Here is a 15419-nt window from a genome sequence, read left to right as displayed (position 1 = left end):
ACGTTATCTGTCCTTTGTCTATGCATTTTGTCTTGTTTGAAAACAGAATTGTATGTCACTCAGAATTTCTCTCTTGACTGGTATTGTGGACTATGAAAAGGTAAAGTCTTTCCAGCAATTGCATACAACTAATGTTGCTTTAGAATAGTACTGTCACAAAGTGCCACCAGTCTCAGCTTCCAAAGCTGCTGCAGAGCTAACTCTTCCAAAGAAGTTCAGCCTCTGTTTGCTATAATAATGTGGGCATGCAGGACCTCACTCGCTCGCAACCACCCCCTTACAATCCAATAATCACAGACACATTTCATTGTGGGTAAAACAAGGCCGCAGCTTTAATCATTCAGTGGTCCGAGCTTATATCCACACATTAACACAAACAACTAGGACTTTGGTATTGCCCACCCCCCACCAGACTATCCGCCACCTTCCGGCAGGATAGCCTAACCAGCCTCTCTGTTACACTCTTTGGCCCCAACACACCAGGTTCCGACTCCCGCCACACTCTCTTGCAAGGAGCCAACCCAGGTGTACTCCCGCCTCCAACTTGCAAGGAGTCTGGCCAAGCGGCCCCCGCCTCATCCGGCAAGGAGCCACACCCTGACAACAGCCCTCAGTTGTCAACCACCGTCGGCTTTACCAAAATCCAAATAACTTGAACAACAAAATTGAACAGTTATGGCTCGGACCAACCGCCCCCGCTGCGACAAATCCCCCAAACAAAACCGCAATTCCTCAACAACAATCGCCTAGAACTAAGGGTGGGTGGGAGGGTCGCGCGAACCTTCTGACCCTCTCTCGCTCACCAGCTACCGACTGAAGCCCGCGTTACTAAAACTGCTTAACCAGCAGTTTGAATTTTCTCCCCACCTATCCCAGCTCTCCACACTTACTCCTTCTGCCCCCCCCCCTTTGCACCTAAAGCCAATCACTGCATTCCACGACTCTATGACACTCGCCTTCAGTCCCCCCCTCCCCCCCCCCCTTCACGTACTTCACGTTGCAGCCCTACTTGTGTCCCCACGTTGTTTTCACCTCCGTCTATTCCACCTTCCCCCCCCCCCTCTCCAACCACACGCGCCTCGCCTCTGAAGTGGGCCTGCGCCCACATTACGCCGCCCGGCCGGACACGGGGTCCGGCTGGTTTTCCATACTCTTTGTAACATGGTCAGAGGGGGAGTATCAAGCTTCTTTCAGAGATGAGGCAGTATGCCAGTGTACCATTGCTCACTTTGATTACAGTTACCATTATATATGTCAACTCAAGTTTCAGCCTACTGATTATGGACTCCTCCGTCCTCCTGCCTTCAATCTCATAAGGCATTTCAACTTGCAGACCCCAAAGTTTATATAATCGCAGGCTAGTCTGGCTCTTTATATCACAGATCTTAGTTCTTGTCCTTTAAACTGCTCAGATAAGCAACCATCCAACTAGTGTGGCATTCCCCATGGCTTTTAGACCTTTCCAGGGCCTCCTTGTGCCGTGCTGTCCAGGATCTGCTCCCCAGGTTTCCTCGTCCTCTGGCTGCCCTCCTGGGCTAGCAGTTTGGGCTTTTACTGGTTGCTAAAACCTCCAAATTGTTTCCAGATGTCCAGTTAAGTCTAATTGTATTCTGTGCTGGAACTGGTCCCAGACTACGTGACCCAGAGGGCTTTTCTTCCATATGAGGTCGCTTCCTGTTTAGCCAGGACCCTCATAGACTCCATCCCCTAGAATTTCTAGGGCCATACTTCCTTTCTGGATTCCACTATGAATGGTCTCTCAAGCACCTTCTGGTGCCAAACTGCTGCAAATCTAGTGGAAGACAGACGTGTAGGTTTGCAAATTCTTTTTACTCTCTCCCCCTGGGAAGAGGTACCTTCTTCCTAAGCAGCTACTTCATTAACTACATGTACTGGGAACACTCACCTGCCCTCATAGAGGATTGGCACACTTCTCTAACTTTGGGACACCATATCTATTTCCATCAGGGCCTCATATAGAAGGTGTATCCCTTTCCATTGATTTAAGGTTGCTCAAACACATGCCCAGTTTCCTTGCAGTACTCAGCCTATTCTTACCTACTCTCAAGGCTTGTCAGTTATGGTTGCCTTTAGCTATGTGTAAAAGAACATTGTGACTCGTGGTTTTCTATTTCTTTTTCCTATTGAAGTAGCCTGCTTCAACCTGAGAAAGGAAGTGTAGCTCTCGAAAACTATTCAGAAATGTATTAAGATAGCCCACTAAAAATGCATCACTTACAGGTCTTTGTTGCCCTTTACTTCTGTGAAAACCTACTTATAACCCTTGGCAGAAAAGCATTGCAGTTACTGATTTTAGTAAAGAAATAATTTGTAAAGTTTCATTGTGTGGTCCTCATCTTCAAAAAGTTTTGCATTTACCTTGCTATTTAGTCTTTAACCCATGCTCAGAGGGTTTCTCTATTCTCCCCTAATAACCCAGCCTGTCAGAATTCTAGAAGTATAAAAACGGAGTAAAACAAGACGTCTCCAATTATGTTCTGTGCGTGCTTCTGTGGGGGTGCTCTGATGCTTTCCCAAAAGACTGGAATAATACATATTAACTACACAATGAAGGATGACTTTTTCATTTGGGGTAATAATGTTAACCTGCAATTAAAATACATTTTCAATCATGTTTAATAGTTGCTATCTTCAGTTGTCCTAAAAATAACTAATGATAGGGTGGTAAATTTTGTAGTTTCCTACATAGGATTAAAGCAAAGCCTGCAGGTTCACTGCACATAAGTCCACATTGAAAATTTGTGGGGTTTGCAGGGTATATGCTTGAATATGCACAGACAGATTTACACCTGTTCCCAAGCAAGTGTAAATATACATGCTTACTTTAAAAAAATCAAAAGTATGCACGTAAATCCATTCTCCACCCCCAACTCTGCTCCTACCTGAATGCCTGTTGTGTCCTTACACAAAAGTATGCGTGAAATCGAGTTTCACAGATAGGGCCAGATCTTAAAATCTACCCCCGATTTTATAACATGCACATGCTGCTGCGTGCATGTTATAAAATCCGGGCTCAGCGCGCACAAGGGGGTTCACACATGTGCACCTTGCGTGCGCTGAGCCCGAGGGGAACCCTGATGGCTTTCCCCATTCCCTCCAAGGCCGCTCCAAAATCGGAGCGGCCTTGGAGGGAACTTTTTTTCCGGGCCCCCCCCCCCCCCCCCCACACACACACACACCTTCCCCTCCCTTCCCCTATCTAATCCATCCCCCATACCTAACTAAATCCCCCCCTACCTTTACTCCAGAAGTTACCCCTGCCCAAGGCAGGAGTAACTTGCGCGCGCCGGCGGGCTGCCGGCGTGCCATGGCCTGGCACAGGCCGCTGTGCCGGAGCACTCGACCCCACCCCAGACCTCTGCCACACCCCCGGACCGCCCCTTTTTGCAAGCCCCAGGATATACGCGCGTCCCAGGGCTTGTGCGCTCCGCCGAGCCAATGCAAAATAGGCTTGGCAGATGCAGGAGCAAATTTTCTCGGGTTACGCGCGTAGTCTTTGAAAATCTGCCCCATACTTTTCTGCCTGTCGGTCCCCGGTTGGATTTCTAAAGGCCATTTACAGATGTAAAACTGGTTTTTATGCTTGTAAATCCTTTTGAAAATTAACCCCATAGAGTGCAAGAATTGTTTTTTTATCAACTTAGGGGGATATTCTATTCTTAAGTAAAAGCATTGTTTTTCAGTTATTAGTGTTCAAGTTTTTCTCCTAGGTCTGAAAAGCTATTCATTTCATTCTCTGTTTCTCATTGCCCATCCTGTACATTAAAAGATAATAACTGAGTTGACCTTCTCTATGTTTTTGTTTGTAGAATAATATATAAATGCTCCATGTGTGATACAGTGTTTACTTTGCAACCCTTGCTGTATCGCCACTTTGATCAACATATTGAAAACCAGAAGGTGTCTGTTTTCAAGTGTCCAGACTGTTCACTTTTATATGCCCAAAAGCAACTGATGATGGATCATATCAAGGTAGGTGAAACTTTTTGCTCATTCAAGTTCTTTGAAATGATATTTCTGTCAGAGACTGGAAGGAGTACAAGAGATTGTGTGAGCGAGAGAGAGCAGGGGAAGCTGAGAACAAGGGAGGGATACTAGTCGAGTGATAGATAAGAAAGATCCATACTACGTTGCATGGCTGAGGACTGAACACTTTGTGACAGTGAGAGAGAGAGAGAGAGAAAAACACATTTGATGACAAAAGGAAACAGTAAAAAAAAAAAAAAAAAAAGAATAGGATGGAGAGATACAGAGACTAAGAATGACTGACCTTGAAGAGAAAGCACGAGGGATATGGCCTTTTCCAACCTGTTTCCTAGTTTCTGGGATTCTCTTCCACCTTACATTGAGGATGGAGAAGGATTTTGGTAAATTCACAAAAAATCTAAACACCCACTAGTTTTATTTAGCTTTTGATATACATACAATAGTTTTTTTACCTTAACATTTTCTTAGTCACAGCAACATAGTACTTGTTTTCTTGGCTACTGCATGTAAAGCTTTTCTTGGCATCACAGTGATTATGCCATTATTAATATTATTGTACCTGTTTGTCTTGTTTGTCTTGTTTTTTGTTTTTAATATTTGTATCTATGTTTTTTATTATTTTATTCTATTTTGATTAATTTTATTGTAAATTGCAATGATTTATTTAATAGCAATGTGGTATATCAAGCAAAATAAACTAACTAAAGTTATGTATATGTATAGAGGGTAATTTTCAAACATCCCGCAATTACACAATATAAGTACATCTACCCAAAAATACACTGTAGAAGTTATACCTACTATTAGGTGAGCACAAAATTCCCTGAAAATATACATGCGTATTATTGAAAAAACTGTGCGCACGTAAATTTCGGGGGTTACGCATACAAGTGCCGGGCCTGCTAAAAGGGGCGGCCCGGTAGGGCATGATCTGGGCGAGGTGGGATGGGGCAGAGGTGGGCTATGATAGCGCCATTAGCCGCTGTCCTGGGGAAGCGCACGCCGGCAGCCGGCCGGCGCACGGAGTCTACTGCTGCTCCAAAGGAGCAGCAAGGCAAAAAACAAAAAAATTATTATAGCTAGGAAAGGGCTGGGGAAAAGGTAGGAAGGTAAGGTAGGGGTATAGGGAACTGGGGAAGCCCTATTCGTTTTGCTACGTGTATTTTTCTAAAATCCCTCCCCCTGCATGTGGAGCAGGCCACCTGCCCTCACGTGTGTGCACGAACATGAAAATCTAGCGCGCATGTGCACGTGGGACCCATATTTTATAACATGCATGCGCCAACGCGTGCACGTTATAAAAAAGCTGCGTCCATGTGCTCGCGCCTTTTAAAATCTACCTTTAAATGCATAAATCCAAACCCTCCCCAACTCTGTCTCCAGGAATGCCGTGCCTTCGCAGTGGCAATCTTTGGCGAGGAGCCTACACCACAGCTCTCTCTCTCTGGAAGCTGGTACATGTGCACCCTGAGTCTGCCCTTGAGGTATGACTGTTGTGTGAGAACTGGGGCTCTCTCTCCCGCTTCTCCCAGAAGCCAGGTTCAGGAACTGGACCCAATTCTCCAGCAACTCAGCCCACAGTCCTGCCATGGAGACGTCAGGCCAGACTAAAAGGGCATACAAAAGCTCTGTTGAGTAATACAGTTATTCAAACAAATATGTTATGTTATCTATATTAAGGTTAAATTAATCTAAATAGAGAGGATATAATATGGGATGCAAGTGTCTATTTTTATTTTGGCAGGGTTTTCCGGTTGGCACCACAGCAGTGCATGTAAATATAATGTACATGCTGTTAGTGATACTTTTACCTCATAAGACTGAACTTTGAATGGACCTTTTAATGTAAAAACTATTATAAATACATCATTTTTAATTGTGAATGAGGAGGGAGGAGCTTGCGGGTATAAGGCTGTAAGGTTTACCTATGATACCTAATACCCTTGCACCAGCCCTGGCTGCACTAATAAAACTAGGCAGCATTTCAGTCAAGGGATCTAGCCTGCTATTTCCTAAGCCATCTACATCTCAGAAAAAGTGGTCTTTAAATGTGAATGCAGCTAGCAGACTAAAAATGTTCCCATAAACGCTGTCTTGGAGAAAACCTTTAACACGTGCACCCTAGGTGCCAGAAATGACTGCTAATACCAGTTTCAATAATAAATATTGTACTTCTGGGTCTTGCTTTAGTGAGTGTAAAATGCTTTAAAATGTTTCTACACTATAAGGTCAGCAATTTGCTAAGAAAAATATTTTACTGCTATTTTTCTTTTTCCTTGATAGTCCATGCATGGGACATTGAAAAGTGTTGAGGGTCCACCAAACCTAGGTATAAACCTACCCTTGAGCATCAAGCCTACAACTCAGAATTCTGCTGGTCACAACAGAGAAGAAACTAAACTTATCAATGGGACAGAAAAGCTGGAGAAGATGCCTTTACCTGCGAAGAAAGGAGGAGCACCAAAGAAGGCCAACAACCCAGGCTGGACTTGTTGGGAATGTGATCAGCTTTTCAACCAGAGAGACGTTTATATAACTCACATGAGGAAAGAACATGGCAAGGTAAAATTATGGCGGTTTATGTTTAAAAAGAAAATGCATTTTATGAAAACTGAATACTGTTTTGTGGACAGAAAGAGTTAACAGGTTTTCACTTTTATAATTCATTTGTTTCCTGTGTCAGATCTGAAAATTAAATACATTAATGGTCAAAAGCTTTTTGTATTCTGATACCTGACACTCACGGCAGCTTAGTGTTCAAAGATTTTGGGGCCTACTTACTAAAGTGTGCTAAAAGCATGCATAACTTCAGTAGATTTAGGGGTCGATTTTAAGGCCCACGCGGGTGCATCCATGTGCATGCGGTTCCTGGCACACGCACATGGCCACTCCCATTTTATAACGTTATTAAATCCGATGGCCGTGCGGACAGCCCATGACTCTTGCGGGGGGGGGGGGGGGGTGAATTTTATAACCTACAAGCAGCAACGCGATTGGCCGGTCCCCAGTTCCCTAATCCTAACCCTATCCTTCCTCCCTCTTCCCCTCTCCTCCCCGCCCCCTAAACCTACCCTAACTACCCCCAAATTTTTAATTTTCATCCTTGCTGCTCCTCTGGAGAAGAAGCAATTTCCACGCGCTGGCCAGCTGCCGGCGCGCGCTTCCCCGGGACAGCATTGAAAGGTGCTGCCTTGGCCCTTCCCACCCAGACCACACCCCCCCTTTCTTTGGCCCCGGCACTTCAGCGCATAACGGGGGTTACGCACATGGTCAGAGCCTTTGTGAAATGGTGGTGCGCAAGGCCTGGCCACGTGCGTTACCCCCCCAATCTTGCACGCGTGGGCCTTTTAAAATGTACTTGTTAGGGAGTAATTTTCAAAAGCATTTATGCATGGAAAATGTGTTTTTCACACTTAAATTGGCTTTTTGAAAATTACCCCAGAAATTATACACATAAAAGTACAAGTGGAAGCAATTTCACAAGTACTTCCAGGGGCAAATTTAGGATTTTGCCACTTCTAGGCACTTTTGGTGTTGTCACTTCTCCAACTTCTGTAAGGATCTGTTTCAGGGTAACAGAGGGCTGTTCTGTGCTGAATGAGATTCAGCAGAGCTGGAAGGAAGCAAATCTTAGCCAGCCTGCAGCCCCTAAATGTCTGTCTCCCTAGGTACAAATATAATGGGTGCCTGTTGACAAATCCAGGGCTGTGTACTTCTAAATGTACTGCAAAGAGGCATTCCTGGGGCAGAGTTGGGGCGGGAAAATCACTTTCACACATATCTTTGATTTTTGAAAGTATTGCACGTAAATGGTACACATGGAATTTACACCTGCACTCTAGCAGGTGTAAATGTTCATGCCTACGCCACATTAAGGTAGGCGTGCACCTACTAATTCTCAAAGTGCATGAATCCCCTGTATACATATACCATGTATTTGGTATATGTGTGCTTCAGCCCTATGTTGTAAACATTGAGCTCTTTTCAAAAGCCATTTACCCAGGTAAAGAACTATTTAAAAATTGTCCACCCTGTATGCGGGTAAAAGTACTCATGTTGTTCCACAACACATGTATGTACCTTTACCCATATTCTTGTGGAGGCTTTTCCTGTGTGGGATTATTTCAGGGGAGATAACAACCTGCCTATTTTTGAATTTCTAAAATCATGGACATTGTTTTAGCCAGTACAAATATCCAAATGTAGGAAACCTATAGTTTTCCTACCTAATAGGAATATACCAATCATTTGAGGATGTTCTGTGTAGAAGTAACTGAGAGATTTGGTTTTTATTGCCCTGTTTGGGATCATGCAGATGGTGTATCCTAGCTGTTTATCATCTCACAGCATCGTTAACATAGGCATCTCACACCATTGTGTCCTTCCCGCTTCCCCATCCCCTGCCGCAACCCCCCAGCCACAAATTAACAACCACTCTTGATTTTGGCAAAAACAGGCCGCAGCTTTTATTAAACATTAACATAACAATAGCCAATACCCGAGTCGTCCTCTGGTGTGTATTCAGACATCAGAATTCCCGGGCTTCGTTTCGGCGTCCGCCCTGGTAAGCCAGTCCGCCAAAATCATCTGACGCCCCACCATGTTTCCAAGCCAGGGGGGCCCTCCTCCCTGCGCCGCCCACGCCCCTTACTATTCCGTCCTTCCAGGACCTCCATTTTCCACACCGTGTGTGGCCATCGACTCGGGTACCCCCGCCACCAGCCTGGGATAGTGTTTCACTTGTCCCAGGCCCCCCCTCCAAACACCGCTGCTGTGGCCCAACTGTACCGCCACCCCATAGTGATTCTAACACCTCCTGTATGGCGTTATTGAATAAGTCATAACCAATTTCTGATAAATGTATCCTATCTGTCCAGTAAAGTCCAGGACATGATTCGTCCGCCCATTCGAGCCTGACGAATCGTTTTCCCATCCCCTGTACCCATAGTCCTACCTGCCTATTCAATTTCTTTCTTCCCCTTCCCCACAACTTGGAGCCCTGCCATTTTATGCGGGGGATAATATCGGACCATATTATCTTTGTTCCTGGTGTCATTTCCATAAGTGATGCTAAATCCTTTTTTATTGCTTCAATCAATTGCTTACTCAAATATTCTCCTAAATCGTTCCCTCCCAGGTGTATAACCATGGTATCCGGCTTCTGCAGTTTGCTCAACTTATTCATCACTTCCGATATTAATTGTGCCCACCGCATTCCTTGTTTTCCCATCCAGAGCAGTTATATCCCATGGTGCCAATCCCAAATGGGCCCCGTACGGTCTCTCCTGCGCCCTCTTGGTGGTACAGTGGACGAATGAATGTCCTATCACCCATACTGTTTTCCGTCCGAATCCCGGACCTGCAGGTAAATTAATTAATAAACAATCCATTAGCTATTTGCACCCAAACTACACAACCTTGGCCTTACATACATTTTGGCTGCTGAGGATTTCCATCTGCCAGTCCGGCATATGGTATCCATAGGCAGGCCAGCTTGAGCTGCACTTGTGGTCGCTCCTATTCTAAAGGAATGCGTACCATATTCTTTAGCATCTAACCCGATGTTATTGAGCGTCATGCAAAGCAGTGCTGTGAACTGGAATTTCTTCAATGGGACCCCGTCTGCATGCGCCAACAAATGGGTGCCCTCTTTCGGCCTTATCCTAAGGAACTGAAGAATATTCTTTACTGGGCAAGTGACTTGAGATTCCACCTCCGCTAACCTAATCTCTGCCCCTTTTTCCTCCTGGTCGGTCTTTGACCTGTGTACTATTAAACTAACACTCTGCCATTGAGTTTTGTATCAATCTGCTCTCCTGGTTCCTTCTTTGGAACTACTGCTAACGGTGACAACATCATCTTTTGGAATGGCGGTTCCGAGAATGGCTCTACCATTCTGCTCATCTCAATTTCCCTGACGACCTTCTGCTGTACTATGTCAACATGCCGGACAACTGATTCCAAATTACTAGCCATTATGACTTTTATTTCGCCCTGAAATGATATGCTAATACCCCTCTCAAAACCTTCCCTTACCTTTTGTGCCTCCTTTCGCTTGTGATAGATAGCTGACCACCTATCCATCGCTGCTATTTGTACTGGTGAAGGAGCCTTGCCCATGGGACCGTTATTTTCTTTTCCCATTACTCCCTCCTTGCTGACCGGAACCGTTCCTTGTGCAGTTAATCGCGGGGTGCGGTGCAGCGCAAACCGTACAAATATATTTGAATATACAGGCCTGGAAGGTGCAACCCGATTTGTTAAAACGCCAACATATTTATTTATTTAAAAACTTTTCTATACCGTTGCTAAGTTTAAATACCATCACAACGGTTTACATGTAGGCATATATTTAATATAGGTAAAAGTGTACAATAGTACATTCTAACAGGTGCCGTCAAAGGTTCGGTTACAATATATCGTTAGACATAGTTATTTAGCGAAGTAGTTCATGACCAGTTGTACCAAGGTACTTACACAGGTAGTTTTATCACACATAGTTTTATAGTTAAGCTTATTGTGGTGTAGAGTTCATAGACTAATCTACTGGGTTGGTGCCTTTCTGTCTTTTCCTGAATTATTTCTCTCTATTCTCTCGTCTCTTTGTAAAATGCTTGTTTAAAAAGCCATGTTTTTAAACTTTCCTTGAATGCCTTGAGATCACTTTGTAGCCTGATCTCTGGAGGCATTGTGTTCCAGATTATGGGTCCTGCTAGTGATAGAGCTCTTTCTCTCACTTGTGTGAGCCTTGCTGTTTTAACTGTTGGGATGGTTAGGAGTGCTTTATTTTCTGATCGGATGTTCCTGTGTAGAGTGTGTACCCGTAATGCTGTGTTAAGCCAATCTGCTTTCTCATCATAAATTAGTTTGTGAATGATACATAGAGTTTTGTATTTAATTCTGTGTTCAATTGGTAGCTAATGTAACTCTGCTAGGGTTTCAGTTATATGGGCCCTCCTTCTTTTTCCGGTTAGTATTCTAGCTGCTGTGTTCTATTGCAGAGGTCTTAATGTCGTATTATTTATTTATTTATTTTATTTATTTAAAAACTTTTCTATACCGTCGCTAAGTTATATACCATCGCAACGGTTTACAAATAGGCACATAGACTAAGGTAAGTAAATGTAGGATATCTTACATTCTAACAGGTGCCAATAAAGTTCGGTTACAATTTCATAAATAAAATCATTATTTGAGTAATGTTGGTCAAGTCCAGGTAGGTAGTCCTAGTATAAGGGCATTGCAGTAGTCCGTGCTGGAGAAAATTAGTGCCTGTAGAATTGTTCGGAAGTCATTTTGAGTTAGTAGTGGTTTAAGTTTTCTGAGTACCATGAGTTTTGCATAACCTTCCTTTACTTTTAGTGATAGGTGTTGTTTCACATTGATTTCAGGATCTATAATTATTCCCAGGTTACGTACTTTTCCAGTTAGTTCAATTTTCTGCTTGTCTTTGAGTATTATTGAGGTTTGACTGATTTCAGAATTTTTTCGTTCCAAGTGTAGAAATTCTGTTTTATCAATATTAATTACAAGTTACATTTGTGTTAGTAGTTGTTTTATAATGCTTAGGTACATGTTGGCTAGGTTTAATGTTTTCTCTAAAGTGTCCTATATGGGTAGAATTAGTTGGATGTCGTCAGCGTAAATGTAGTGTATTATTCCTAGTCCTGCAAGTAAGTGGCATAATGGCAGCATGTATATGTTAAAAAGGGTCACAGACAGGGCTGATCCCTGTGGAACTCCTGTTTTGAGATTAATCTTTTTTGATAATGTGTTGTTGATCTGAACTTGAAAAACCTGTTTTTTTAGATATGAACTGAAGCATTTTAATGTTAGGCCTTATAATCCGATTTCTTCCAGTCTATTTAGTAGTATTTTATGGTTTACTGTGTCAAAGGCTGCCAATAGGTCAAGCATTAGTAGAATATAGTGTTTACCACTATCAAAGCCTCTCAGAATGTTATCTGTTAGAGAGAGTAGCAGAGTCTCAGTGCTGTAGTGTTTTCAAAATCCGTGTTGAGATGGGTACAGTATGTTGTTGTTATCCAGGTGTTCAGCTAGCTGTTTCTGTACTGTTTTTTCGATTAGTTTAGCTATTAAAGGAAGATTCGATACTGGTCTGTAGTTGTTTAGGATAAGGGGATCACTGTTTTTTTTCTCAATTATTGGTTTTATTATTGCTCCTTTCAGTGAATCTGGCATTGTTCCTTCTTCTAGGGATAGGTTTATGATTTTAGTCAGCGTATGGGTGACTATGTTAGCTGACTTCTTCAGTTCAATTGTAGGTATTGTGTCAATTTTGTGTGGGGTGCGGTTTACATTTTTTAGCATCTGTTCTACTTCTATTTCAGATATCTCAGTGAAAGATGTCCATGGGTTGACATCCCTTTTTTGCATTTTAATTTCTTGGTTGGCAGTGTTTGGAAGTTTGTCTCTTAGTTTAGTAATTTTGTCACTAAAAAATTTGGCAATTTCATTACATTTTGTTACTGGTAGGTTTTGTGTTGATTCCTGTTTGTCTCTGGTTAGGTTTGAAACTATTGAGAATAATGTTCTTGGATTATTTGCAAATTTTTCTATTTTATTGCTGAAATATTCTCTCTTAACATTAAGTACTAACTGTTTGTAGAAAGCTAGATGCTTTCTGTATTTAGTGGTTCTCTGTTTTGTGTTTTCTCCATTTTCTTTCCAATGCTCTGAGAGTCCTTTTTGTATCTTTTACTTTTGTATTATGCCAGGGGTTATTTCGTTTTGCATCATTTTTTCCTTTTTTTATCGTTTTGATGGGGTTTATTTTGTCAGCTATTTTTTTTGTTGTCTCTAGCCATGTTTCTGTGGCGGAACTGCTGTTGTTGAAATCAATGTCTGTTAGTTTATCTTCTAGTTTGTCATTTAGTTTTTCAGTATTAAAAGGTGGTCTGTATTTGAATTCTAAGGTGCGGATTTTAAAACCCCTGCGCACGTAAATCCTTCCAGATTTACGCATGCAGGGCCCTCATGCGCCGGCGCACCTATTTTGCATAGGCCGCCGGCGCGCGCAGAGCCCGGGGCTTCGTGTCGGGGCATGTTGGGATGATGCGGCGTTTAGGGGGCGGGGCGAGGCGTTTAGGGGGTGGCGACATGGGCGTGGTTTTGGCCCAGGGGCGTTCCGGGGGCGTGGCCGCGACCTCTGGAACAGCCCCCGGGAGCGGACCATGGAGCGGGGCAGCCGGCCGACGCGCGCAAAGTTAAGGGGGGTTTAGATAGGGCCGGGGGGGGGGTGGGTTAGGTAGGGGAATGGAGGGGAAGGTGGGGGGAGGGCGAAGGAAAGTTCCCTCCGAGGCCGCTCCGAAATTGGAGCGGCCTCGGAGGGAACAGGCAGCGCGCGCTGGGCTCGGCGCGCGCAGGTTGCACAAATGTGCACCCCCTTGCGCGCGCCGACCCCGGATTTTATAAGATACGAGCGGCTACGCGCGTATCTTATAAAATCCAGCGTACTTTTTAAAAATCTGCCCCTAAGGGTTTATGATTTTGTTTGATTTGGGGTTTAAGGAATTTTATGTCGGAATGAATAAGGAAATGGTCTGACCATGGAATTTGTGTGTGTTCAGATTTGCAGTGTTCTAGATAATTGTGGTTGATGAAGGTGAGATCCAGTGAATGTCCTGCTTTATGTGTTGGTTTATTTGTTATTAGCGAGAAGCCTAATGCTGCCATGGCGTCTAGTAGTGCTTGGCATGCGTTGGATAAAGGGTGGGCATCCATGTGAAGATTAAAATCTCCTAACACTATGGTTGGTCTGGAGATGTTTAAGTGTGTGGTAAGGAACTCAATTAGTGGTGATATATTTAATTCTAGGAGGCTCGGTGGGCAGTAGATAAGGCATATTTGCATATTGTTGGTATCAAAAATGGCAATTTCATGATTTTGGGGGGGGGTGTTATTTGGCTAGGTTTACATTTAAAGGTTTTTTTCAATAATTAGTAAGAGACCTCCACCGCGTTTGTTTATTCTGGGGACTGAAAATACTTCGTAATTTTTGTGCGCTATTTGGTTTTTTAGAACTACGTCTGCTTTTCTTAACCATGATTCCGTTATTGCAACAAAGTTTGGTTTATTGTCATACAGTAAATTCGTGATGATTGGGAATTTCTTTGCGACTGAATGTGCATTTACTAGGATGAATGTTAGCATGATTAGTTTGTTTATTGCTGGGGATTTGGAAATAGAAAAAGGGTCCTTTTTTATCTGTACCAAATTATTGCGTGAGGATTTTATTGTCTTTTTTGTTCTCTCCCTGGTATTGTTTCTTAAGTAATTGTTCTCATATTTACCTTTGTTCATGCAGATGGAAATTGGATATTCTTCTAGAATAGTATCCGCATAACTGAACATGGGGGCATATTGCGGTGGGTCCTCCCATCCCAGTACGCTAATCATTCTTAAGAATGCCCAGGTCCAATTAATAATGTTTCTCACTACCTTCACCTCCCCACCTTTTTCCTCCTCCTTTTTTCCCTTTTTCTTATTTTTGGATGCGCCTTTTTGGCCTTCCATTATTGAGAAAATATCTATGTATTCTCTCTTTCTTATTTTACTTCTCATAGCCTTCGGCACACTCTCCCACAATTCTGCTAAGTTGGGCACCAATGCCTGTATTCTTTTGAATTCTGAAGCATCTCGCTTCAGACTTGCTCTCATCAGACTTGCTCTCTGAGGAGCCAGAACTTGACACAGTTCTATTCCTTTTCCATTTCATACCTTTTTTCCTTTCTTGCCGGGAACTCCAATACTCCGCTTCTCGCCCTGTACTGGCTGGACTTTTCTATGCCCCAGTGCCTGCGTTGTTTCCATCTGCACTTGTCATGTTACTGTCTTTGTTAACTGTTGTTAACTCCTCCGATGCCCTTTGTCTCTTCTGTTGCACTGTTAATGTGTCTTCTCTTTCCTCATTGCATGTCTTACTTTGTCCCACTTCCATCCTCTGGCTGGTTCCTGGTTCTTCGACCACATCTGCCGTCGCTACATTGTGTGGTACTGCTCCTCCTTGCCCAACCACCAGTGGTTGACCCCATGCTTGACACATCTGTTGATACACTGCCGCGAGCATGGGCAATATGTACCAAAGTGCGCTTGCATCCTGGCCTTCGAGTGTCGCTGTGGCTTGTCCTTGTGGGCCCTGCCGGTGGCCACATGGGCCATGTCTGCCATTGCGCCGGTCCTGCAATGCTGTTCCCTTGATGAGATCCATTCTGCCACTGCTTCTCATTCTGCTCCGCTGCGATAGGTTTCCCTGGGGCGCCAGACTGTTCCCTTGCACCTCCTTTGCCGCCCTGTGTTGTTCTCATGGCGGGCGCACCTCTCTGTTCTCTCCTGCTCCTCTGCTGTGTCTCCCTCCTTCTCCTTGCATGCAGCATTCCCTCCTGAGGGGC

General features: G+C 43.8%; 1 protein-coding gene across 4 annotated transcripts in view; it reads left to right on the top strand.

Moving 5' to 3' along the window:
* Positions 1-15419, top strand: part of ZNF532 (zinc finger protein 532) — a 229839-nt gene that overhangs the window by 163038 nt on the left and 51382 nt on the right. For all 4 annotated transcript variants that reach the window (XR_003852972.1, XM_029579489.1, XM_029579507.1 and 1 more), the window contains exons 5-6: positions 3831-3993; positions 6292-6570. Coding sequence is in view for 3 of the 4 variants with exons in the window: in XM_029579489.1 (XP_029435349.1) it covers positions 3831-3993; positions 6292-6570 (442 nt within the window). In the remaining variant the exon portion in view is untranslated. The remainder of the gene's footprint in view (positions 1-3830; positions 3994-6291; positions 6571-15419) is intronic.

This window comes from Rhinatrema bivittatum, chromosome 1, assembly GCF_901001135.1.
Source record: "Rhinatrema bivittatum chromosome 1, aRhiBiv1.1, whole genome shotgun sequence".
In the NCBI taxonomy this organism is placed as follows: domain Eukaryota; kingdom Metazoa; phylum Chordata; class Amphibia; order Gymnophiona; family Rhinatrematidae; genus Rhinatrema; species Rhinatrema bivittatum.
This window is presented reverse-complemented; position numbering and strand designations above follow the sequence as displayed.